A 26,688-nucleotide genomic window follows, 5' to 3' on the forward strand; every position below is an offset into this window, starting at 1 on the left:
GCCTCTAGGTCTTCGGCCCTCTATTTTGCCCTGCACCATAACTTTCTCAAAGCTATCCTCATACTATTGAATAAATTAATGTCTCGCAGAAGCAAAAATTGCGGAAGCCTGAAAAGCTATTATTCTATTCAAAAAGGGAGATGCCACTAATCTAGAGAATTACCGCACTATTAACTCGCTGTCGATTTGATATAAATTGCAGACGAAAGTACTTACAAACATACCTTTTCTAAGTTTGATTTTTACCAGCCAGTTGAGCAAGCAGGTTTTCGAAAGGGCAGTATTGATCACATACAAAGTATACGCCAATATTCTTTGGCTGAGAATGCGGCCTCAGATAGATGGGCCAAGCAAGACTACTGCTTTTTGCCCTCCCATCGCTGTAGACCAAAAGGATAGGTCTGGAAGAGGAAGTCGCTACAAGTCCAGGAATTTTCCCTTTCAGGAAGTTCCCAGAGTTGCATCGGCGTCCTCTGTCCTGGGAGAAGGATGCCCCCGCTGACGGACGGGCTCTTCGGGCGCTCTTCTTGTCCTCCAGTTCTTCTTTCTTCGTCAGCTCGTCCATCTCTGGTGGTCCTAGCGAACTGTAGGATGTCCAAACAACCTGCATTCGTCCGTCTGTTTTTACATGCTAAAGTTTTTGGGAGTTAGAATCTGGTGAGTAGGAGATGGTTTTTTCCCTTTTGCGTAGGCAAAGCTGGGGAAAGTACCGGCAGTGCAGTCAGAGCCCAGTTAGCACCGGGATAACTGCAAAAAGGTTCTACCCAGATTTTGACACTAAAATTCTCGCCACCCGGAAGGTCTGGGGGGAATTGTGGTTCTCTTCTTGGCTTGTTGGTCCTGAATTCTCCTCTATCTGAAACAGAAAGAAAACCTTATTAACAATTACCCGTTATCCAATATCGGGGTCGTTTGTGGGGTGCTTCTAGCTCCGGGTCGTAGTTCACTGCTTCTCGCAGTAACTGATTTTCGCTGCTTTCCGCTTTTTGGAATATCTTCACTGCGCTCTGCTTGATCCTTTCCGTTGCGGTGGTAAACTTCAAGTCTCGCTGGATCTCCACATTTCTGGCGGACCATGGGGCGTCCATCGCTGTTCTGAGCGCAATGTATTCCACAGCTTGGAGTTTCTTCAGGTGCGAATTGGCCGCGTACCCTCAGGCGTAGGTCAAGTGCGGTTGAAGAACCGACTTCGATGTCCTGCTTGTCATGTGGTACAGTTTTGCTCTGTCTGGCGTATTCTATGTGGCTTCCCCACGTGAGTTTCTTGTCCATCTTGACCCCAAGGTACGTCGCCTCGTTGCGCCACTCGATGTCCATGTCTTTTAACCTGACGTTGCCTTCTACTCTCATCTTTGGTCTTCTTTTGAAGACTATGGCCTGCGTTTTCACCGCGTTTAGGTCGATCTTCTATTAGTTGCACCATTTCTCCAATGCTTCGGTCTTCTCTTGCAGGTATCGGGTCAGGAGTCGGCCGCTCCTGCTCCGGTCCATGATCGCAGTGTGATCCTCCTAGAACTCAGCTAACCAGCTTAGCACTCTACGTGGATCTGAAACATAAATGTTATAGAGAAAAAGCGACAGTACTGCACCTTGCAGCACTCCTGCTTCCATTTCCCTATAACTTGAGTAGACGCTGTCGATTTTGACTCGGAAGCGACGAGCTGAAACAAAGTATACTAACATTGATTGAAAAGTGCACAGAATACAAGACATTCCTTTACATCTGGCATTTGTCGACTACCACAAGGCGTTTGACTCTGTTGAGACATGGGCTGTTTTACAGGCGATGCATAATGCGAGGATCGATTATACACACACAGATTAATAAGTCATGTGTATGGAAATGCCACAATGCAAGAAGACTTATCTACTATCATAAAATAACTAAGTACAACAAACATCCAAAGCAGTAAGACTCACAATAGATATCCGGACGGCTAAAATCGTATTAAAGCAAGTGTTCCCGTCCAAACTTTTTTAATACTTTGTAATCCGTTTATAACTGAGGCGTGCCTGGGATTAAGACAATTCTATAAAGGTTTGGTACGTCTAAACTTTACAGTTTCTAAGATATTTGTTATTTTATATAAAAGTTTTAATCACTCAACTTTTGTTTAATTTTTATTAAGCGAAATTTGCTTGTGGACTAAAAATTTAAATTTTAAGATTCATGAATAACATGAATTGTCTATTTTATACAGGATATATAGGTCTCAACATTAACGGGTATTGCCTAATCTTTTTAATTTATTATAGGAATTTCATAATTTACGGTACATTGTTTCAAATATAATTTTTTAATTTGTTAAAGTGATTAAAAGCTTATTTCAGTGCTTCAACTTTGCTGTCACGTACTGGTAAATCCAATTCTATTTTTAAGTTGATATCATATTCAATGATATTATCTAGTCTAGTCTCCGAGTCAGATCTTATCCAGTTTATAAATCTAAAAACCGTTACTCACACATCAGTAGCAAAGCGCTATGGTTCCAATAAATCCTATTTGCAGACAATATTAAGTTTCATGATTAGCAATATTACTGTAATGCCAGTGTTAAAAAAAAGAAATTAAAATGCTTAGCAAGGTGTTCGTTTACAGACCATAAGGACATTTAAAAGGTTCAGAATAATATAGGCAGTCAATGTGTTACTTCGCAATACAAAAAAAAAGGTGAAGTAGAAAAGAACAACGATAATAACCCGGCGGCACGGAGAGGAGATTTATAACCAATTGACATGCACATGATGAACTTTTCTTGTTCGAAATAACGAATTTGAAGCTCATAATTGAAGAGAAAATAAAGGGAAAGAAGGGACCAGGCAGAAGACGGAATTCATGGCTGAAAAACCTGAGACAATGGATAAATATGACTTCGGTGGAGTTGTTCCAATCGGGATAAAGTTAGATGGGCTTATTTGATTGCCAACACCCTTAGAAAATCTTCTTCTTCTTTATGTACCATCTCCTTTGGAAACTGCGGCTTTAAATAGGTTGAAGGACGTGCCAGTTCCTAAGCCAGGATATTCTTCTCCTTCCCACGATGTTTGCCTGGATTATGAGTTGAAGAATCTCATACTTTTGATCTCTCATAACGTGTCCGAGGTATTGCAGTTTTCTCTTTTTAACTTCATGTAGGATCTCCACGCCCTTCTCCGTTCTTTTTAGGACCTCTACGTTTGTAACATGTTCCGTCCATGGTATTCTCAATATCCTACGGTATGTCCACATCTCGAAGGCTTCGAATTTTCGTTCGCAATATGCGTTTAAGGTCCTAGCTTACACACCATACAGAAGAACCGGGAATACCTAGCATTTGAGCATACGAGTTCTGAGGTCCAGGCTCAGATCGCGACTACGGCTCCTTGATCCTCATGCAGCGACCTTCTCAATGCAAATCTTTATTTCTGAACAATAGTCCACAGAACAGTTGACATTTCTCAAGCAAGCTCTCGACTCTTTCCAGCTTTTCGCCTTCCACATACAGATCCTCATTTGGCACTTCAGTTTTGGTAACAATAATGTATTTGGTCTTATTAACGTTGAATGTTAGACACAACATATTTTGAAGGTCGGACATATTTTCGGCGAGAAGTACTGTATCGTCCGCATAGCGCAAATTGTTCAGTGGAATGCTGTTAACTCGAATTCCACCATATTCATTTTGGAGGGCTTTGGTGAAAAGTTCCTCTAAATACAGGTTGAAGAGGAGTGGCGAAAGAACACAACCTTGTCTGACTGTTTGTTTGATTTTCAGTGCCTTGGAAAATTTCGTTCGGATTGGACGCGGACACACGCACTTTGGTTTAAATACAGATTCACAATTATTTGTATATCTCTGTTGTCGAGGTTTTTTTTTTCGTTTCAGAGCTTCTATTACTTATTTGTGTCTTACTTTATCAAATGCTTTGTAATTTTTGGTTGACATTAAGACACAGCTGCCTCAAGACATTATACGCAAACAAGGCTTCCCACGTATCACTTCCGTTTCTATATCCAAACTGAGTATTGGCGATATTTTCGTTCAGCTTCTTATAAAATCTATGGTGGATGACTTTGAGGAATATTTTTAGTGTGTGGCTCATTAGGCTGATGTTGCGGTGTTCTTCGAATTTCTTGGCATTCTGTTTTTTAGGAATTGCGACAAACGTAGACCGAAGACACTCATCTTATTCTTGTTTCATAGATCTTATTAAACAGGATTGTCAGCGGATCCAAATATTGCTCTTCAATCAGCTTAAGCACATCTGCTGGCAGATCGTCAGGACCAGGAGCATTTCCCATCTTTTGGTGACTTTATTGCTACTTGCACTTCTTCTTTTAAAATCGCTGGTCCAGTTTTATTTTGTGTGTTTGAAGTTATTTTTCTCTCTGGTCATTAACAAGGGTTTCAGTGTATTTTTCCCATAGGGTCATTTTATCTTCAAGATCCAACACAATATTTGCTCCTTCGTCCACCAGGATGTATGATTTTTACCACCGATCAGTCCTCCTTAGCTTGGCGGCATTTATATTTGATGCCCTTCTGTACTTTTTTATATTTCCGTCTGTCTGTATTTTCAGGTTTCCTCTGTCCTCCATAAGCATTAATATTTCATCAGTCATCCAATCCTTTCGATTTTGTTTTCGTTTTTCAGGTTTTAGGTGCCTTCTGCAGGGTTCCATAATGACCGTTTTAAAATTCTGCCACATATCCTCTGGTTAACTCTGGGTTGACATACCTTTAAGGATAAGGCAAACCAAAAGAAGAAGTTAAGGAGGGAAACGTTCGAGCTGCTACTTTAAGCACATTTCCTCGACTCGCAGTCACATAAGCACATTTTATCCATAGATTTGAAACAGGCATTATTGTCCTTACATTGCCCTTGGTATCTTAATTACTATTAAACCTAACAATACATCCAAAACGGGACTTCATTTATTTTATGAAAAACAGTCAAAGAAAAAAAAGAACCCGTAAAGACCTTACGAGCTTAATAATGTGCTTTCCTGAAATATTTTATTAGTAAATCTACTGAAGACGTAGCAGATCACCGATTATACTGTCACGTTAAGGGGTAGCTCTGAGGGATGATGAATACACAAAAGTCCACAGGTAACCCAATTTATTCAGATTAAGTGTACAATTTCATCAGGTTACTAAGACGGCGGGGATCATGATGAAAGGGTATATGGGTGTTTGTAGAGTGCTCGGAGGGCATACGTTTTATTGGGGATGAATGGAACCCTAGACTTATTCACCACGCCGAATAAAGCGTTATGTTCACTGAAAAAAGTAAGTCGGTGCGGCTACTTTTGCTGCACGGTCATGCTATTTCCTTTTTTCAGGCTGATTCCCGAGTTGTTGCACTTGGTCACCAACTGCTCCACGTTTCGTTACACAGAAGGCATACCCAGAGATCAGTGACCAGCCTCTGGGGAGGAACCCATCAGAGTTTTTTGATTTAGTCGAGCTGCGGTGCATTTATACTTGTCAACGACTTCATTACGCTAACCTTGCTGATCAAGCTGGTTACTGGGTGTGCACCGTAACTGATAACACGGGTGTTACAATACATCTATAGGTATAATCAAAGTTTTATTTAGATTAATAAAGATTTGCTACTAATCCAAAAACGGGAGTAATATATAATAAAATTAAAATAATTTTATGAAGACAAATCAGCCTCAGAAAAAAAACATCATTCTTTGCAGTTTCAGCTGATGGTCACACTTGTTAGTTTATACATATTTTTGATTATTAATTGGTTTAAAAAGATTGATAGTAGTTTAGTGTCCATACAATCCAATTAAGAAGCTCTGTTATTCTTTTCTTCTTTAATGACTGGCACGTCATGGTCAACTATATTGGAAAAAGCTACCTATATGGTTATAAGATCTGTTAATGCCAAACTTAGAATTTAAAATGTTTGAAAAAACTAATCACCTTAATAACAAATTAATTCATCTAGTAGTTAATTTTTTCATGTAAATTTGCAGATTGAAATACCAAACCATTTTCCTAAAGTGAAAATTTTGCTTAGGTGGTCAATTAATCTACAGTAACCCTATTAGGGACAAAAACATCATCGATTTCTTTAGCTTTTTGTAACTTATATTCTGATACACTTATTTCTCATTATTGACATGTTATTAATTTTCAAATGAATCCAGCCAATTTGAAATGTTGATTTGTTGACTTGCTCAAAAAGATGAGATCATTCTTGTTGAGAAAATAATATAATAAGTGGAACTTGGTGTCAAACATTATAACTGGAAGACTGAAGACTAAAGATTAGATAATAAAAACATGTTTTTATCCGTATCAGTATCATACCCACATCTATAAGTTAACACATATTTTTAACGCGTTGACTACCTGCTATCAGCTACTTTCCTTTTATCTGTGAGTGTAAGTTTAAGATTATAGATTTTATTTAGTATTAAATGAGTACTTGTGATCTAATAGTGTTTATAACGGTGTTATCTTAACTTTTTTTTTGTTTGGTAAGTAGAAAAGCTATGATATACGCACATATTTTAGAATTGTTAGAGCCGGTGTATTTCGTGGATATTTGTATTTTATGGGAATTGGATCTGGTTATTAGTTATTAAAATATTAAATTTGCCGACGTTTTGCCATTTTTTGTGGCTTCTGTAGGTCACAAAAATAAAAGTTTCTTATAAAACTTGGAAATTAAAAGGACGAAGAAAATTACTACTTATTTTAAAAGGAGTTTAGTTGTGCTTGTTTTGTCACTTTGTTAGTTATAATTTCATATTCGTTTTAAGTATTTATACCTCGGTATTTATAATCACCTGTATTACTTAAAGCGCGGACAAGTATTGTTTGAAAATATTAAACAGTTGCTTATTCCCTGTTGCATCTTTACAAGAAAAGAGTTTCAATGTAATGAAAACCATCCAATTTGAACTGAAATTATATACATATATATAATATATGCCGTACAAACAAAAAGGAATTAAATTTTGGCTTATTTGGCATTGAAAGTTTATATGAACTTAAGTCTGCATGCAAAGACCTATTGATGTGTGCCTGGAGCAACGCAAGTGATGAACAGAAAACAGTAGCTATGAACATTTTGGAAGGTGACGCCGTTGATCACGATGGTTACATGTTGTTCAACTTTACAGTTTCAACAAAATGCCTACAGAAAACTTAACACATCACCAGAAACAAACAACGTTAGGCTTAATGAGAAGAAGAACATCAAAGGCACATAGACAAGCTTCAGAAATATTCTTGTTAAGACAGCACGAGAAACAACAGGGAAGGAAAGAGCGAAGAAAGAAGCAGCGTCGGATGACTCTGATGGATGTCAGCCACAAAAGGCTGATTTTCACATGTAGGTCCATGCAACAACCATGTCTATGCCGTGCTACGACTGTCGTGGGTTGATTGGATTTTCAGATGTGGGTTTGACATACACTTTGCTTTCAAACCGGTTTGATTTCGACTCAGACGCGACCAATCGGACCATGGTCACAGCATAGAAAAGGCACAGTAGCAACACAATCTGTACATCAACCTATATGTGAAAATCAGTCTTAAAGAACAAAGATGAGAAATATAAAAAAATAAACAAATAGATTCAAGAACAGATCAAAAATGCATCAAAGTTGCAGTTGCTAAACGCAAAGTGTAGAGAAATCCAATACAAGAACAGAGAACTACACGAAAAAGAGCCTATACTACAGCAATACGAGCAGAAATAGCTGCTACTAAACAACTGCTACAAACAACCGAAATAAAGACTCTAAGATCAAATCTGGGCAAAACGCATAGAGACAGAGATTGAGAAGCAGCTATATCAGAGCCCAATGTGGCTTCCAGACATTGTAAGATCCAGAATCCAAAAGAAGGCAAGCATGGAAAGACCACGTCGACAGAATGGCTGATAATCGACTACCCAAAATTGCAAAAGAGTATTAACACAAACAACCTCCAGGAAGACTCCTCACACTCCACAACTTAGACTTAAACAAAACCTTGTCTTAAAATAAGAAAAAGAGAACTACACAAAAAAAGTAAAGAGGCATCAGCTGTCCTGTCATCTTCATCATCATCATCACACAGCTATACGTTCGTCCACTGTCCGTCCACATCTCTCTCTATCCTGTGCTGCATTTAACCAGTTGGTTTGGATGCGCTTCAGATCATCTGACCAACGAGTGGGCGGTCTGCCTCTGCTGCGGAAGGCGTTGGTTTCGCGGTCTCCATTCAGTTATTTTTCTAGTCCATCTGCCGTCGTTTATTCTGGCTAGGTGACCCGCCCAGTTCCATTTTAGAGTCGATATTCTTGTGATGGCATCTGTTACTCCACTTCTCCTCACATTTGTGTTTGGAACTCTATCTCTCAGGGATAAGCCTAACATTATTCTTTCCATGCTTCTTTGCGCTACTCTTATTTGAGTCAGTGTTTCGGCTCCGTAAGTTAGCACCTACTGGTAAAATACATTGGTCGAAGACTTTCTTCCTAAGACACATGGGAATATCAACTCTTAAGATGTAGCTCAATCTTCCAAAGGCTGCCCATGTAAGACCTATTCTTCTGCCAATTTCGCAGGTTTGATTATCCCTTTCCAATCGAATCTTGTGGCCTAAGTATTTGTAGGAGTATACTTGCTCAATGTTTAAGTTGTTCACTGTTAGATTTTCATTGGCAACTGGAACTTTCATGAACTTTGTTTTGCCTATATTGATTTTCAGCCCAGCCTCTCTGGATGCTAGGCTCAGCTCGCTCATCATTTTTTGCGCTTCTTTGAGATCATTTATAATTAATATCAGATCATAGGCGAAGCGAAGGTGACTATGTTTTTCACCCTTAATGTTGATGCCGAGGTTCTCGATGTTTGTGCGTTTGAACATGTACTCTAAAAGGTTGGTAAATAATTTGGGGGAGATGACATCCTCTTGCCGCACACCTCTCTCTATTTGGAAGCTAAGAGTATCTTCATGAATGCGTTCTAACCAGGTAACCAGGCTGGATAGGATCGGATATCCTCTGAGATGAAAGCAGTGTAGGACACACCTAGTCGATTTAGTAATATCGCAGACCTGGTTTGTATTTGTTAACAAATATAGATCTCTTCTAGAAGCTCCCAGATTTCCCACAGCAGCGAAAAGGGGATGAAAAAGAAAAACAAAACTAAAAGCAATATAGCATCAAGTAAGGAGGCTCTTGTGACACAATAGGTCAAGAATCTGAGTGCAAATGTAATTGCCAAGCTAACTCATTTGTTCAAGGCTATTTACGAGAGCGGAAGTACCAGATATTGATAAATTCTACATACATCTTGCGCAAAAAGAAGAAAGCGGTTAGGTGCAACGATCATAAGGACCATGCGTTATGAGCCATACAGCAAACATTTTTATCAGTGATCTGTTGAACGTTCATAATCTGCTCTCTGGTGCCTTTTCCGGTTACGAATCTGGCTTCTTCTTCTGGGATTTGCCACTCTAAGAAGTCAATTTAGTAAGATTCTAAGCATAACTACTTGGATGGGATATCAGTGCCATGGTGTTGTAATTGCTACATTTTTGACTTGAGTCTTTTTTTATGCAGAGAAATGAAAGTGGATAAAATAAAGTAGCCTGGCGACTTATTTTTTGAATAACGGATGGTTTGCTTTACTTCTGCTTTTAGTATATCCGGGTACTGTTCAATTTTCCCGATGGAAGGGATGGGTATTAATTCTTGTTTGTATCATGTGTGAATAAGTCCTCGTAGTATTTGCGCTAAACTTCTACTACGTTGACTCTCTCACTGGTAATTGTTCCCTCTTTGTCTTCTATCTTCCACATTTTTAGTTTAAATTCTCTTATAATTTCTTTAATGTGTTGGAACTCGGGTTTCGTTTTCTGTTGTTTAAATTTTTTTATTCTGCTTTCGATTTCTCGGCACATTTGTATATAGCCTCTGTTAACGTTGATAATAATGGACTGTATTTATTTCTTTGATTTACACTTTATTTCAACTGAAATATACGGAGCAAAGGGGAGGCTCGTGTCCACCTTATAAGACTTGTAGATGCTCTCTCGGTCCGCGGTGTTGCCACTTCTCTCGCACCTCAACATTCCGCCCGCCTTGGAAGTACTCCGGTACTTTCGAAACTATTTAACTAACAACTAATATATAAATTTACGCTTTAAGTCCAATGCTACAAGAAACTTGAACAACTTGCTTATAACTAACTTAATCTAATATTATGTACTACTGTTTCCTTAAAACTTACATTATTGTCATTTAAATAAACCTAACAGTAGCGAAAAAACAAGCCAACAGGCCTTTTACATATCCTTAATATCTTAATTATGATCGGTCTTCTGAGTCCAATCATCATTTGGCAAAACACAAAGCTTGTTTACACCTCTCGTTACGTTGTTATTTCTTACGCGCACTTTCACAACACGTACCACACCGTCCGCTCCAGGCATTAGTTCGGTTACTCGTCCTAGCGGCCAGTTGCAGGGTGGTGCATGATCCTCTTTCAAAATCACTAGCGATCCAATTTGGAGCAAATCTGAAAACTTCTGTTTCCACTTGACTCTGGTCTGTAGTTCACATAAATATTCTTTATGCCACCTAGACCAATAGTGTTGACCCATTACTTGGAGATTCTGCCAGTGTTTTAAACGGTTTTCTGGCACTTGAGTTAAATCTCTTTCTGGAAGAGCTGTTAAGGATTTGCCAATCAGGAAATGCGCAGGAGTTAAAGCTGAACAATCTTCAGGGTCAGACGTCATCGGACATAATGGACGCGAATTTAATATACCCTCGATTTGTGTCAAAATGGTCGCAAGTTCCTCGAACGTTAAAGTCTTATTACCAATTACACGTTTAATATGCGATTTTGAACTTTTAATACCGGCTTCCCAAATGCCTCCGAAGCTAGGCGATTTTGCTGGGATGAAATGCCATTGAATTAGTTCGTTTGAGAGTTGATTGGCAATAATTTCAGACTTTTGTTTTAAAAATTCATAAACAGCTTTAATTTCATTATTCGCGCCTACATAGTTGGTCCCGTTATCGGAATAAATATTTACTGGTCTACCTCGGCGACTAATAAATCGTCTAAATGCAGCCATGAAAGCCTCAGTGGTTAGTTCAGTGACGAGCTCTATATGAACTGCCTTGACGGACATACAGACAAATAAGCACATACAAGCCTTTGTAATCTTTGCTCCCCGAGTTTTTCTATCCTTGATATAGAAAGGACCTCCGTAATCAGTACCAACATTTGCAAACGGTGGTGAACTGTTTACTCGACAGGCAGGTAAATCCCCCATCAAATACTCTAACGGTTTTGGGTTCGCCTTAAAGCACACCACGCAATTGCGAACAATATTTTTGCAAACACCTCGTCCCGATATCGGCCAAAAACGCTCTCTGATTGAGCAAAGAAGCGTCTGGACACCGCAATGTAATAGTCGTTCATGTTCTTGCGTTATTATTAATTTAGTTAACCGATGTTTACTAGGGAGAATTATCGGGTGTTTTTTGTCAAACGATTGACTCGCGTTCCTTAATCTTCCTCCTACCCGAATTAAGCCATCATCAATGAATGGATATAAGGTTAACAATTTACTTTTTTTATTAATGGGTTTATTTCGAGAAAGAAGGTCGTATTCGAGTGAAAAACATTGTTTTTGAACGGCAATAATTAAACATTTTAAAGCTTTGTCAATTTCTAAAGGTAAAAGTGCTCCTAATTGTCTCTGATTTTCTTTAATATTTTTAGTAAACCTTAAAACGTACGCAAGGATTCTTACAATTTTCGGTAGAGACGAAAATCTATTTGTTAACTCTGTTATAACATCGTTTTCTTTTGTTAATAACGTGCAAGTCAGGGAATTGCACTGTTCTGGTATAATTTCTGGCAAAACTTCCGTTGGTAAATTCCATTCAGAAAAATTGAGCTTGAGCCATTTGGGTCCAAACCACCACAACTTACTCTGACTTAAATCTGTTGCTAAAGCACCTCTTGACAATAAGTCAGCGGGATTGTCGCCTGAATTCACATGTCCCCAGTCATTGGCGTTGGACAACGTTTGTATCTCACTTACCCTGTTTGCTACGAAAGTTTTCCATCTGGTTGGGGTACCTCTGATCCACGCTAGTACAATTGTTGAATCCGTCCAAAGGTACTGCTTACTGGGCTTTATTTCCAACGACTCGGCTACCTTTTTTACTAAATTACTCAACAGAACAGCTCCGCATAACTCTAGCCGTGGTATATTTATTTGTTTCAACGGAGCTACCCTAGACTTTCCACATAATAAATTTGCAACCCACTCCATCGAGGGCAACTGGCAACGAAGATACACGCAAGCTCCATAAGCTTTGTTTGACGCGTCGCAAAATCCATGTATCTCAAAAGCAACATACCCATTTATCATGGCATGTCTTGGGATCCTAATGCTACCAATATTGTCCAGATCTCGATGAAACTCACTCCAGGACTCCAGTACTTGCTGTGGTATTTGCTCATCCCAACCTACCTTGTGTTTCCATAAATCTTGAATGACTATCTTTGCCCTGATTATCAGAGGACCTAAAAGCCCTAAAGGATCAAATATCTGACAAATTATTGATAATATTGCTCTTTTACTAAGACACTCAACATTTAACATATTAGGAACATTGATTTTATAACAGATTAAATCATTGTTGGAATCCCAGTATATTCCAAGAGTTTTATTTTGTTCTCCTTGGCCAATGTGTATCATGCTGACATCTAAACTTTCATCCAGCTCAAACCTTTTCAAGATGTCATCATCATTACATAACCATTTCCGTAGCGAAAACCCGGCTGATCTGAGAACTGAAGTTACGCTTTTTTGGAGTTCTAATATTTCTTCTTGACTGTTCGATCCTGTAAGCAGATCATCCATATAAAAATCCCTTTTTATTATTTTACTAGTATATGGATGCTCGCTTTCTACTTCTTCAGCCAAGTAAAATAAACATTTTACTGCTAGATAAGGCGATGAAGCATTGCCGTAAGTCACGGTATTCAGAGCATAAATCTTAAGTTCATCGGTTTCTGAAAAACGCCAAAATATCCTTTGATATTTTCGCTCATCTGTATCCACCAGTATTTGCCGATACATTTTTGAAATGTCGGCTGTCATGACATATAAATGAGTTCGAAATCTAGTCAATATAGAAAAAATATCTTGTTGTAAGGTCGGCCCTACATACTGGACATCATTGAGGGATAATCCTGTGTCAGTTTTGCAAGAAGAATCGAAGACTACCCTGCACTTAGTAGTTAGACTAGTCGTTTTCAAGACCGCATGATGTGGTAGGAAAAAACCTTCACTACTTTCTTCATCACATTCTGACATATGTTTAAGTTCGCAATATTCTCTCATAAAATCGTTATACTCTACTCTAAGTTCTGAGTTTTTAATTAATTTTCGTTCAAGCAGCTCAAATCTTCGCTTGGCAATTTCTTGGGAACTCCCTAACATTTTTAGATTGGGCTTAAACGGTATTTTAACAACAAACCTTCCTGACTCATCTCTTTTGACAGTCTTTGTAAAATAATCTTCACAAATTTTCTCACTCTCAGATAATATTTTAGTCTTACTTAATTCTTCCAATTCCCAAAACTTAACAATAATATTATCTGTTAGTGCGTCTGAATTTATCACCAAATTGCAATAATTAACTTGTGAAATTTGTGAACTGCCAGACATTCCTACTTCTCCTGCAATCACCCAACCAAATAATGTATTTTTTAATACAGGCAAATGTTTTCCTAATGTCTCGTAGCCAGGAATTAAAATTCTCCAAACAATATCAGAACCCAACAGTAAATCTATGTCACTTACCTCGTTAAATGTAGGATCTGCCAATTTCATCCAAGTTGGAATTTTAATTATCTGTTTATTAAAACTGACAGTTGGTAATTTGCATATTATATTAGGTAAAACAAGACATTTTATTTTTTGCTGAAAATCACCATTACACGATTGAATAGTTAAACTTGCTAATTTATTTACATTTGTAACTGTTTGACCAATGCCTTTTACTATATGCTCAATTGGAGTCGATATTAATCCTAAACTGTCGCATAACCTTTCAGATAAAAAATTTGATTGTGAACCCCCGTCCAGTAAAGCGCGTGCCTTTATTATTTTACCATTATCTCCCATTAGTAAAACCATCGCAGTCGATAACAAAACTTGGGACGGTCCGCCCAATCGCGCAACGTCGCATTGCGATTCGATTATATTTCGATCGGCCCCGGTCCCAACGCGTGCAATGGCGGCGGTCGAATTCTCGGGTGATTCTATAACGTTTTCTTGAGCGCCAGCGGTTGGCACATTTGGTTGATTGTTAGGAATTTCTCGGTCAAAATGTAAAACTGTGTTGTGTGCCTTATGACATTTGAAACATTTTCTCATTTTGCATTTCCAAAATGGATGTGTGTCTCTAAGGCAAATAGAGCACAATTTTAATCTCTTTACTTCGGAAATGCGCCCAGCTACCGACAAACCCAAAAATTTACTGCAATTAAATACACTATGTTCTTCATGACAGAAGTAACATTTCATTTTTTCAATAGCCGAAAACCCGTAGCCTCGAGTTTTCTTGCTAACTTGACTTTCACCTGAGGGTTTATTAAGTTTGCAGCTTTCCAACTTTTCCAGAATATCGCATTTTTGTTTTAAAAATGTATTTATATCATTCATCGTTGGTAAGTCGCCTGTAATTTTAAAACTTTCCCAATCGCGTCTAGTAACTGCATCAAATTTATTACACATAATGTATATAATTAAACGATCCCAAGATTCAGTTTCTTCTCCTAATGCTTTAAGAGCCCGCAAATGTTTTGTGTATGTGTCAAATAAATTTCTTAACTCAACGTGTGACTCTTTAACAATCTTAGGATGTTCAAAAATATCTCGAATGTGACTGTGAATAATCATATTTTTGTTTTCAAAACGATCTGACAAACTTTGCCAGGCAACAGCATAATTATCAGAGGATACTTGCAACGACTTAATACTTTGAGCAGCCTCCTTCACTAAAGAAGCTCTAAGGTAATAAAACTTCTGTATATTTGTGAGTGTTTCATTATCATGAACCAGTGCTGTAAAAATGTCCTTAAACTCTAACCAATGATTGTAATCACCATCAAAGGTTGGTATTGATATTGGAGGTAATTTTACCATAGAGCGAACCTGATCGTTAGACGTTGAACCAACCACTGATTCAGCATGAACCGCACTCAACCGATCCACTGCAATTAAACTCTCAAAGCGAACCTTTAAAATAGCCTTAACCTCGCCAATCAACTCAAAATATATATTTTCAAACAAAGTTCTTTCATTTTCGCCTGCGTCGGAATCATCTAGCAACTCTATATCTGACTGTAGTGTTTCAAACTCTTCGAAAAGAGGTTCTGTTTTTTCCAACCTAACTTGTAACTGATTGTATACACTATCAGGAACATTAATTTTTCCTATAACATTTTCCTGTAAATAAGTTCTCAAACGAGTTAGCTTGGATTTTACAGCACCCCTTTTGGCTTTCAATTCCGTAATGTTAGCCATTTATGACACAGTCGAAGGTATATTTTACAAAATAATAAATAAACTCTACTTGCCGTCTGACCCGTGGCGCAAATTTCTTGAAATTGCGTTTTCCTTCAAGTGGCGTCAAGTGCACGACTGCACCGCGTTAATAACTTCGTCGATGTGGCCTTTAGTTTCACTAATATGGGCACTGTTTTTGGTTTATTCTTCTCCAAACTTCACCAAAATCCGGTCGATGGACCAATGTTAACGTTGATAATAATGGACTGTATTTATTTCTTTGATTTACACTTTATTTCAACTGAAATATACGGAGCAAAGGGGAGGCTCGTGTCCACCTTATAAGACTTGTAGATGCTCTCTCGGTCCGCGGTGTTGCCACTTCTCTCGCACCTCAACAGCCTCCTATATTTGGTTTTTTGTTGTTGATGTTTATTTCTGCCTGCTTGTCTGAGAGACTTACTTCCTTCTATTACGTTCCAAGTTTTGTCGGTCCATTTTTTGTTCTTCCTTTTGCTTTGTTCTCTCATTTTTTCTTTGGTGGTTAATAGAGTTGTTTTGATGAGGCTTAGCCACATTTCAATCTATAATTAGGTTTTGCTCCAATCATTGTTTGAAAAAATGTGAATCATTACCTTAGTTGGTCACCCTATACAATCGTACAAGAACAAAATATGTGTGCTTCTTAAGAGAAAAATGTCTAGGCCAACTCAATAAACTAGGCAAAGATAACGAAAGTCACCTTGCTCTGGGTTCCAAGACACAGAGGAATTAAAGAAAATAAGAATCAATTTTTCAAAACAAGCAGCTGTAGTAACAAAACATATAATTTCAACCTTTATACCGATACAAGATACCGAAGACAACTGTGCGAATTAGTAAATTATTTAAACTGTGTTAAAATAGAGTATTATGTTTTTTGTTTAGTCATTTTAGCCGTTGTGTAGGCGCTTCTGAAGCTTCAAGCTCAGACTTTAAAAAGCGGGTCACTTGGCGACTGATATTTCAACTTGCAAACAAAACAAACCTCAGAAAAAGTTAACAAACCACTCGTCAAGCGTGATTCCGAACGTATCCTTCTGGCTTGGCTTTAAAATGTCAATCGTCAATCTGTCAATGTCAAACACTGAAAATCTAACCTTACTTTTGTATGTCAAAACAACATTTTTTTATAAAGTTTGTATATTTTTTACATCAAATGTTTATTTATTCAAAAGAGTCTTTTGAAAGCAAGGACTAGTTGCAAAGTTTGTTTAAAAAAACCGTTTTTCTGTTAAGCTTTAAGTGCTCCGAAAATACATTGATGACTGGAAACAGAAATCTTTTAGTTTCATCTTTTCAGTGTAACCAGAAGATTGGCAGATTCAAATCTGGTAAATGCTTTATTACTTTTATTTAAATCAGTTAGTAGGTGGCAACTAAGTATGGATCAATAAACAAGTCAAAAGGAAAGTGACCTCATTTTTTTTAAGTGTGAGTCACATCATTCTACTTATCATAATTTATTGATTAGCATTAACTTTGCTACCCAGTTTATGAAGGTTTTCCTCCTGTTCACATTATTGCCGGTATTACTGTGGTATGATCTTTTTAAGTAGCTCATAAATTTGTTTACTCCCATATAGAATAAAAAAAAATAGTGAGAAATTTGTCTATATAGGTAAGTACCCAAGAGTAAACCACTGAGTACAATTTTGTACACTCATTTATAATATGCCAATAATGTCCATTAATTCCTTGTAATGCCCAGTAATTCCTAATAACTTCCAATAACTAACCTAACCTCAAGCCTAACCTAACAATACCCACTAATTTTCTGAATTACCAGGACAGAAGAATCTAAAAAAACCTTTTTTAATTAAAAAAAAAGTAAAAATAAGAAAATATACTTGCAACGATTTAACGGGAAGTAAATATCAACTGCTGCTTAGTTTAAATGGGACACCTTGTATATTATTGCATTTTTGGATTCTATGTCAAATTTATTAATGTCATACACTTTTCTGTATCCGTTTCTGAGATATTAACCAGTTATGTGAAATTTAATATTTTCAGTCCAAAATTAATTTTTTTAATTTATGCATATCAGGAAACTTTTTTTCTTGGTTTTTGTGTTTTGTCATGTTATACAAGGTGTGTTCTAAGAGTGGGTGAAGAAAAAGGATAAAATATATTATTACAGGATCATCAAAAAAAGAGCTCAAGACGTCAGTTCTAAAAAAGATGTTTTCCAAATTAAACACTCCTTATTCTTATAACTTCTCTGTTGAAAATTAAGAAAAGTTTGTATTAGGTCACTTATTTAAAAAAAAAATTCTTTAAATTGATAAATTGAACCACCCTGTAACTGTCAATGTAATCGAGTTATTGAAGGTTAAATTAGTAGCTGTCAAATTCAGTCAAGACTGTCAAACAACTTGTTTATTTGCAACACTTTTTATAGACTTTTATATGTCCATGGATAGAAAATATAATGGGATTTCCAAAAATATGCTAAAGCTAACTAAACGTTTTTCTTGACTGTAACCACTCTAACTTCTCTAAAGTTGAGTATTTTTTGATGACTTTTTTCGTGCATCCTTTTATTCAATCTTCAATAATTCATTTATTTGCACCATTTTTAGTAGTGTTTTATACGTCAATGGATAGCCAATGAAATGAGCTTTCTAACAGTCTCCCAACTTGAATGGATAGGTTAGACGGTTTGGCCGCTAGAGGGTGTCAAAATTGACAAATTTTTTCATGACTGTGTTGGTGCATTCTTAAGTTCAATCATCAATAACTAGCTTATTTGCCTCACTTTGTATAAACTTTTATATGCCAATGAATAGCCAATGAAATTAGCTTTCTATTGACGTATAAAAGTTAATGGGTTAGGGGTACGGTTTTGTCGCTAGAGAACGTGAAAATTTTTAAAAGTAAAATTACAAAATTCATGTTTTAAATCACTTTTAAAAGATGGTTTTTACCGCTTTTTGGTCAAAATTTGAAAAAAATATGTATGCAACACGTTTCGAAAATGTCTTATTGTGTAACTCATTCAAATTGTAGGACCTCGAAAATCGATCTTTTCGTAACTGGTTACATAAATAGCTATTATGATTTTTTTTTATAATATAATTTAGACGTTCCCAACTCTATTAATAGTTTTCAAAGTACCAATGTACCTCCAGTAATGCCCATTAGTTCCTAAAGTTTGTACACCTTAATGCCCCAGCGGTTTACCCCTCGGGAAGTACCTGAAACTAGATAAATAACTAGAACTTCAGGATACAATTTTCATATTGTGGTAGTCAGACTTTGCTGAATTGTATACCTACTTGGAGACCTACTCATTTTGCAGTTGTTATTATTATTGCTTTTTCTTGCTCAAATAAGAAAAAATATATTTGCATCTATGTAGATAGTTATTAAATACATTGTTAAATAATTAAATATAAATAATAATTCAACTTGTAGTAGTAGTCCATGCTCTCAAAGTAGAATTAAATGAATAGAATCCCTTGAATTAAAAAAAATTGTATTTATTTTTTATTCACTTTATACAGGGTGCCACAAATTTGTGTCTAAGTATGGGGATCTCGAAAACGGTAAGAGATACGGAGTTGGTTAAATGGAGGCAAAGTTGAGAAATTTGGAGTTCAATTTTATGCCCTTTTAACATTTAAAAAAATCGATCACTTCCGGAAATATCCGAAAAAATACGAAATTTTGCAAAAACGTTTTTATTTTGTTGTAAGCTATTTTGTTTTTTTTTTTTTTTTATTTGATGAGATAATTTAAATTTATTGACACTTTGTCATTGCAACTTTTTTCCCCTAAAACCTGACATTGTTACAAGAAGTGTCACAAGTGCCAAGAAGGTATTTCCATTTCCAAAGATTGAAGCAGAAAAACCAAATTTTCCGATTTATTTTTTTAAGTAAAATTTTGATACAATCACAGTTTTTGCACTCTTCAGATGTTACACACAACTTCTTTCCAAAGTTTTCATGGAATTCATAATGGATTTCATTAAATTTGAAATTTATACAGAATTTTTATTTAAAACATGTACCTATCTCTGTATGCTGTACTGCTACCAATTTTAGATTAATAGCCGAAAAAAACACTTCTAACAAAGTTTTCTAACCTAAAATTCAAAAGATTAATCAAGTATTGCAGGTCATTTGAAACAGAAAACAAAGCACTTGCTGGCAAAAACAACCAAAACGTCTAATTTCAAATATGACTTTAGAGGGAGAAAAGTTGCAATTACAAAGTGTCAATAAATTTAAATTATCTCATCAAATAAGCTTACAATAAAATAAAAACGTTTTTCCAAAATTTCGTATTTTTTCGGAGATTGAACTTGAAATTGGGCAACTTTGCCTTCATTTAACCAACTCTGTATCTCTTGCCGTTTTTGAGATTCCCATATATAGACACAAATTTGTGGCACCCTGTATATCTATATTATATTTTTTTACATACACTTTACATCTCATTGTATCTCAATGACAAAGAGAAAGACATTTCCAGAGCAATCTCTCTTAAGCCTCTGTCACCACAACTCTGAAACACCTTGTATTTTACTACAAATCTCCCTTAAAACCAATATATTTCTTTTTTATTATTAGTCTTAATACTATTGTCAATGAAATGAAAATTTTCAAATCTGAGAAGAATTTTTTTTTGGCTGGGCATGGACAAAAGAGAGGAGGAAGGACTGTAGTAAATAGAAAGAAATTACCCACCAATGCGATTGGCTAGAATATCAAAAACTATCCTAAATTCAGCTAAAAACATGCACATAGGATTTATATCGGTTTTTTTTATAACAAATTGCAATGTTGCCAATTTTGGCAGAGTGAAACCAATACAGGTTAATGGATAACACTCAGCAAACGTAAATTTTTTATATAAGTCAAAAAACGGACTATTGGCAATATTTTTAACTGCAGCAACTTAATATACCTATTTCCTGTAAATGTAATATTATTAGTGGTTCTGGGGGGCAAATACTTTATTATTTATTTCTTATTTCTTAAACTAATAGTTATTGAAAATAGGCAACAACGAATTTTGTTATAGCAAAGTTCATGTTTTTAGATAAATTTACTGTAGTTTTTAATATTTTAGCCAAGCCCATTGGTGTCTGGCAATTCTTTTCTATTTAATTTGGATCTTCCTTCGTTCTTTTATCCAAGCCCAATCAAAAAATAAAAATTTTAAGATATCTTAAAAAAATTTAGAAAAGATCCTTGAAATGGGTAAAATGGCCTAATTTAAGTAGATTATGGGTTAGGTAACCTAACCAAAATCGTGGATTGGCTTCTTTTAATATCCGCTGACCATCCTGCCTACTGCTAAAATATAGGGTAAAGTTTGACAAAAACGTCAAAAAGTCAGATTTTTCTATGCTTATGCCGAATTCCCGAAAGCTCTCAATGACATTCATGCCTCTCAACATGTTTTCAATCAATCAATCAATATTTATTAATAAAGTACATGCCAGCAGAAATTTTACAAGTCAAATATCAAAACAATTTCACAAACTTAAAATTAGGAACAAAAACATACTTTCCAGTACAAACACACAGCAATTTTTCTTCTTGCGGCTGGTCTTTAATTGTCTTTTATTACATTTTAGATCCATCATAAATAGATACTGGAAGCGTTATTTGCTTTTAATACTATGAATTTCAGATACTACATGAAAAAGTAAATAAAGTCTGTTCAGTGATTTCTGACTGTTGCGTTACAATCACTAGCAAAAAACGTATGTCGGTGATTAAATGTGATATGGATTGATTGTCAAAATGATTATACGAAATTATACATAGTATATAACCATCAACCAATCAATGTTTATATACCAACAATTAAACAATTCTTGGAAGGTTTAAGTTGTTAAAGGAAAGGTTTTCAATAGCTTTTAGAGGTCTATGGAACTTTCAAAATGATTCTAGAGGCCTCTGACAATGTAAAATAGTTATAGGAAAGTTTAATATCCTTGTAGAGGCTTCTGGAACTTTAATAATGGCCCTAGAGGATTCTGGCAACTTAAATCAAGTTTCTCAAGCCAAAAAAATCAAAATAACCTGACATTTATTGAACCGTCAAACTAGCAATAACACTGGTATCAGGTTATAAAACTCATAATCTTAATTGATCTTTGTCTAATGAAATGAGATAAGAGATGTGACGCAACAGTCAGAAGTCACTGAACTGGGCTTATTTCTGTCTGTTAACCTTTTTCGGAGAAAAATTAAGTTTTATCGTCATTTTTCCTGAATCAGATATATATCCGATATATATCATTTTCAATCTTTATATACTTAGCTATAAAAAATATAAAAAATTAAAAAAATTGTTTTCTTTTATGCTTACTTAAGCTATATTTTGTTTTAACACAAATCGTTTTATAATAACTTATATTATTTCTATACAAAAAAAATAAACTTTTTATTATGCGACTCTGAAAACTATCTATTTCTCGACACACAGTAACAGCTTTACTAATCTCAGACAAATTAGAAAACCAAACTTTGTCATCGTTCAGTAAAGCTTACGTAATATTCTTGATACTTAATATAATAATTTTTTGATGCTTTGAATAACTGAAACCGGTTTTTATTCAATTAATAAAAATATCGAATATATCGGATATATATCAAGCTGTAAATATCAAGATATATATCACTGGATATATATCCTCTGAACCCTGTTATGTAGTATTTTGAAAATACTTGATATCAAATCGAGCTCTGCAATAAAAAAGTGAAGTACCTATTTCTCAAGTATTTAGGTTTTCAAGTCAGGTCAAGTATTTCTTTAAATTGTCAAGCTACTTGACTTAGGCCGAGTTGTATAATCAGGGTTCAAAGACGGGTTCAGCTGAACTCGGCTGGTACTTGAACCTGCCCATAAGAATAGCATTGCTGTCAAATTAATTTGGTTTGTGACAGCCAGTGACAGCAATACTCTTCTTATGGGCAGGTTCAAGTACCAGTCGAGTTCAGCTATACCCGTCTTTGATCCCTGATGCAGAGCAGACACAGTTCAAAGACTAGTTCAGTTGAACTTCGACTGGTACTTGAACTTTGCCATATGCAATGCATTGCTGTCAATACGTTTTTGACTTGAACCAAGTTTTAAGGTTGAACCACTGTTGTACAACTGTATCTATATTTAAAATACAAAGTAAGGCTATAAATTAGCTGAATGATTAATTGTTTAGGTTGTTCGTAGACTCCAGCTTTGATTCGAAATATTTGTTGTAAATTGTATGTAAATTGCCTTTATATTTAAAACGATTTTAATATCTAAATGGTAGATTTATATTATTTACCAATTCTTTTTTTTAATAGATTTTTTTAATTCTAGGTGCTGTGATTCTTGTTGGAATACTACTACTAACATCTGAAGCAATGAGTCAAAAGGATGAACTCCTTGCCGTTATTAAAGGCACAGGACACTTTACAACAAAACTATACAACATCTTAGCGGAAAGACCGGGCAATGTGTTCTTCTCTCCTATAAGTGCCCATGCTGTACTATCAATGGCTTACCAAGGAGCCCAAGGTCCAACTCTTGAAGCTTTTGGCAAAAGTTTGGATGTTCCAAACCATCCTGCTGCCGCTATTGGCTACAAAGACATAATTAATCATTTGAACAATGTTTCTGATGTTCAGCTTTTGATGGCGAACAAAATATATGTCATGCAAGGATACGCGTTGAAATCCACTTTTAAGGATACTATAGAAAAGAACTTTCTTTCAGAAGTTCAGCCACTTGATTTCAACGAGTCTGTTGCTAGTGCTAAGCAGATAAACAGTTGGGTTGAGAATAAAACTCAGAACAAGATTAAGAATCTTATTCAACCGGATGATGTCGACTCGTTAACTCGCTTAGTACTAGTCAATGCCATCTATTTTAAAGGAAACTGGGCAACAAAATTCAAAAAAGAATCAACAAAAACGGAGAAGTTTTACGTAAACGAAAATGATTCGATAGACGTTCAAATGATGAATAACAAAGCTAAGTTCTTTTTCAAAGAGGATGAAACACTGGATGCTAAAGTTTTGGAGTTGCCTTATTCTAATCGGGATGTCAGTTTGATAGTAATTTTGCCCAATCAGAGAAACGGTATTAAAGAGCTTGAAAGAAAACTGACGGAAACAGATCTTTCTAAGATAACCGAAAATTTGTACAAGACCGAGGTTACAGTTAAGCTGCCTAAGTTTAAAATTGAAACAACGGTGGAGTTAAATGATCCTTTAAAAAGGGTAAGTATTTTATTTGAATAACCTTACGTTAATTTATGTCACAAATGGTAAAGTTTACTGTTGTATTGGTGTGCAGATGATTATTTTGAAATGGATTGCATTGTGAGAAACGGAGAAACGTGGCATATTTATCCAAGGCATCAAATTTTATTCGATAACTTTTGCCTATAAGTACGAAATCAATGTTTCCTAGTTAAAGCACGATACATCCGCAGAAAAATAAAAACTCCGAAGCCTCGCCATTTCTAAATGAAACGAAAATTATTAGATTTTGACTGATGGGAAAAACTTTGACTTCCGCAGCAATGTTGTCTCGCCATTTCAATCTGGATCTTCCAAGCAGCCTTTTCCTCTCTGGGGCTTTCTGCCATACCAGTCGTATTAGCTTGTCTTCGAGTTGCCTACGCACGTGTCCTGCCCATCTAAGCGGTTGAGCTTTTATTATGTTGCACAGATCTGGATTGTCGTACAGTTCTCTCAGTTCTGCATTCGTTCTACTTCTGTATTTCTGAGTAGGTGGCTAAACTCCAGAAGCCGATAAAAGATCCTTTGCTATTTATTACGCTAGTTTCCACCAAGTCAATATCGTCTGCATAAGCAAGTATGAGTTGTAAACCATTTGTTTGGAAGAGGTTTGTTTGGACTTTTGAGTCCCTTACGACCTTCTCCAAGACAATATTGAAAAGAGTAGGGAAAAGCGCGTCACCCTGCTTCAGACTCGTACTCACCCTGAAAACGTCCGACATATTGCTCCCAACTTTTATTCTGCATCTGGACCCTTCTACACAAACTCTGGTTAGTCTTGTATTTTTGTGAGGTGGCCCTAATTCTGCCATTGTCTCCCAGATCTTAACTATTTTTACACTATCAGCCTGTCATCTATAATCAATTCACAGCTTTTTTCTAGTAGATGTCTAATTGTGAACATTTGATTGATTATTTCTTCTGTGAATGGGGTAATTCTTGACAAGATTATATTTGACAGCACTTTGTATGCTACGTTTGAAAACTTTTGCATACCATTCTGTCTCCTTTTTTGTGTGTAAGGAATATAATGTTTTCTTTCCAGTCTTCCGGGATTCTCTCGTTTTTTCCAGATAATCATTATCAGTTCGTGTAATTAGGATGCCTCTGTGTTTCCGACGTGCTTCAGAAGGTTGGCGCTTATCGTGTCTTGATCAGACGATTTGTTGGTTTTCAACTTTTTTGTTGCGTTCTCAATTTCCAGTCGAAAAGGGTATTCGTCCCGCATTTCCGCAGTTTGGAAGCTGACCGGTACATCGTTGTTTGTATCACTCTGGTTAAATAGTTATTCAAAATTTTTGTCTTGCTGGTTATTAGATCTCCGTTGCCCTTCACACATGGTCTCAACCATGTGTCACTTCTAATCGCCAAAGGACAATTAAGCCAAAATTCGCTATATTGTACCAAATATGCAAGTTACTGTTTTAAAACAATTTTCTGTTTACCATATCCTTTCTGGCTAATATAAACGGACACGGATACCCTGTATCAAGTGACATCGTGAATTTACTTCCTTGTAAATATTCCTTATCCAATGCTTTTCTCAAAAATTCTTCAATTTGGTTTCTCTCCAGTACCTTTGAGCTTTTTAGTTTATAATTTCTGGATGCGGCTTTTAAGTATAAAGTCAGTTTACTATACTTTGAAATATCAATAAGCATTAGCTTATGGTCTGTGCACTTTAAACATAAATTTTAGCATAGAATATTTTGTCCAAATTGAAGAAGCAGCAAACCGTTTCTCCACATTGCAAAAGTATGACAATAGCACTTTTTCTGTAATTGCTCCTTTTCTTATACCCTTTCTTTTTCCAGTTGTAGAAGATTTTCATTAATTCCTTCTACAAACATTTATTGCATTTTGCTGGTAGCAGACATAATCTTGTTTCTTGAGCTTCTTGTAGGATTTCAACTGGAATGAGATTCTCATCATTTTTGTAAAAACGAATTCAAAACCGGGTATTTTCACCAGCTCTCTCTCCCACTGCCAATTAATTAATTTTAGTCATGGTCGTACATAAAATGATAACTAAATTCGGAGATTGTTTTTAAACGGGAATTTAAACAAGAAATTAGTGTACCCTATGTATTTAACCTCTAAGTAACATCAATTTACGAAAAAAGGAGAAATGTGCCAGGAACCTATTAGGTATGGGATTCAATCCTTCGAAATAATTATGTGTGCACTAGTTTACAGAAACTTTTTGTTCTATTTTGATCAGTACGGTTAACGTATGTGCCACACTAATTCCTGTATAAAGCAATGTTCTAAAACAAATATGGTTTTCAGATTGGCTTAGGAGACATATTCGAAGAGAGTGCTAACTTCTCAGGAATGCTTGAAAGCCCAGAACCACTACATGTTAGCAAAGTAATACAGAAAGCTTTTATTGAGGTCAACGAAGAGGGCACCGAAGCTGCTGCAGCTACTGGTAAGTTATTGAGTTTTGCATGTGTAATTTGGCACAAAAGTAGGTAACATAGTAGTATGTCTTCAAGCGTATTAAAATATTGAATCTTACCATACTCCATAATAACCAAAGGACTCTGTGCAAAAACCGGTTGAGTAATCAATTATAATCTAAATAAAAAGAAAACCCAAAACTACTATATTATAGGTATATGTATATTCTGCTTTAAATCCCAGAAAAAGTCTTGAGGCATGTTTTGAGAGCATATCCCCTAATAAAGTATATACTTGTAGTCTGGATATTTATAATCCACTTTTTCTACACTGTTTATGGAAAATTTATATATCAAAAATATTAATGGTTGTTAAAATTATAGTTTAATATGCACAGAATCAAACAATATAATGAATGAGTTAATAATATAAGGGCCAGGTAA

At 35.9% G+C, this 26,688-nt stretch overlaps 1 protein-coding gene and 1 long non-coding RNA gene across 7 annotated transcripts in view; one reads left to right on the forward strand and one right to left on the reverse strand.

Moving 5' to 3' along the window:
- LOC145732030 (uncharacterized) overlaps positions 1-20,731 on the reverse strand; it is an 86,659-nt gene extending 65,928 nt beyond the window's left edge. Inside the window, exon 1 of the long non-coding RNA XR_014178926.1 lies at positions 20,468-20,731. This is a non-coding gene — a long non-coding RNA (uncharacterized LOC145732030). The remainder of the gene's footprint in view (positions 1-20,467) is intronic.
- Positions 6,345-26,688, forward strand: part of LOC145731929 (antichymotrypsin-2-like) — a 46,169-nt gene continuing 25,825 nt past the window's right edge. The window contains exons 1-3 of one of the 6 annotated variants that reach the window (XM_081983942.1): positions 6,345-6,484; positions 22,917-23,818; positions 26,132-26,273. In XM_081983942.1, coding sequence (XP_081840068.1) covers positions 22,961-23,818; positions 26,132-26,273 — 1,000 coding nt within the window. In that variant the 5' untranslated portion in view covers positions 6,345-6,484; positions 22,917-22,960. Of the gene's footprint in view, positions 6,485-16,702; positions 16,922-17,072; positions 17,209-22,916; positions 23,819-26,131; positions 26,274-26,688 lie in introns of those variants that run through there. The other 5 variants (XM_081983929.1, XM_081983936.1, XM_081983940.1 and 2 more) reach the window with 5 other exon arrangements.

The sequence above is a fragment of the Ips typographus genome, linkage group LG1 (genome assembly GCF_016097725.1).
Source record: "Ips typographus isolate SLU linkage group LG1, UJ_Ityp_2.0, whole genome shotgun sequence".
In the NCBI taxonomy this organism is placed as follows: domain Eukaryota; kingdom Metazoa; phylum Arthropoda; class Insecta; order Coleoptera; family Curculionidae; genus Ips; species Ips typographus.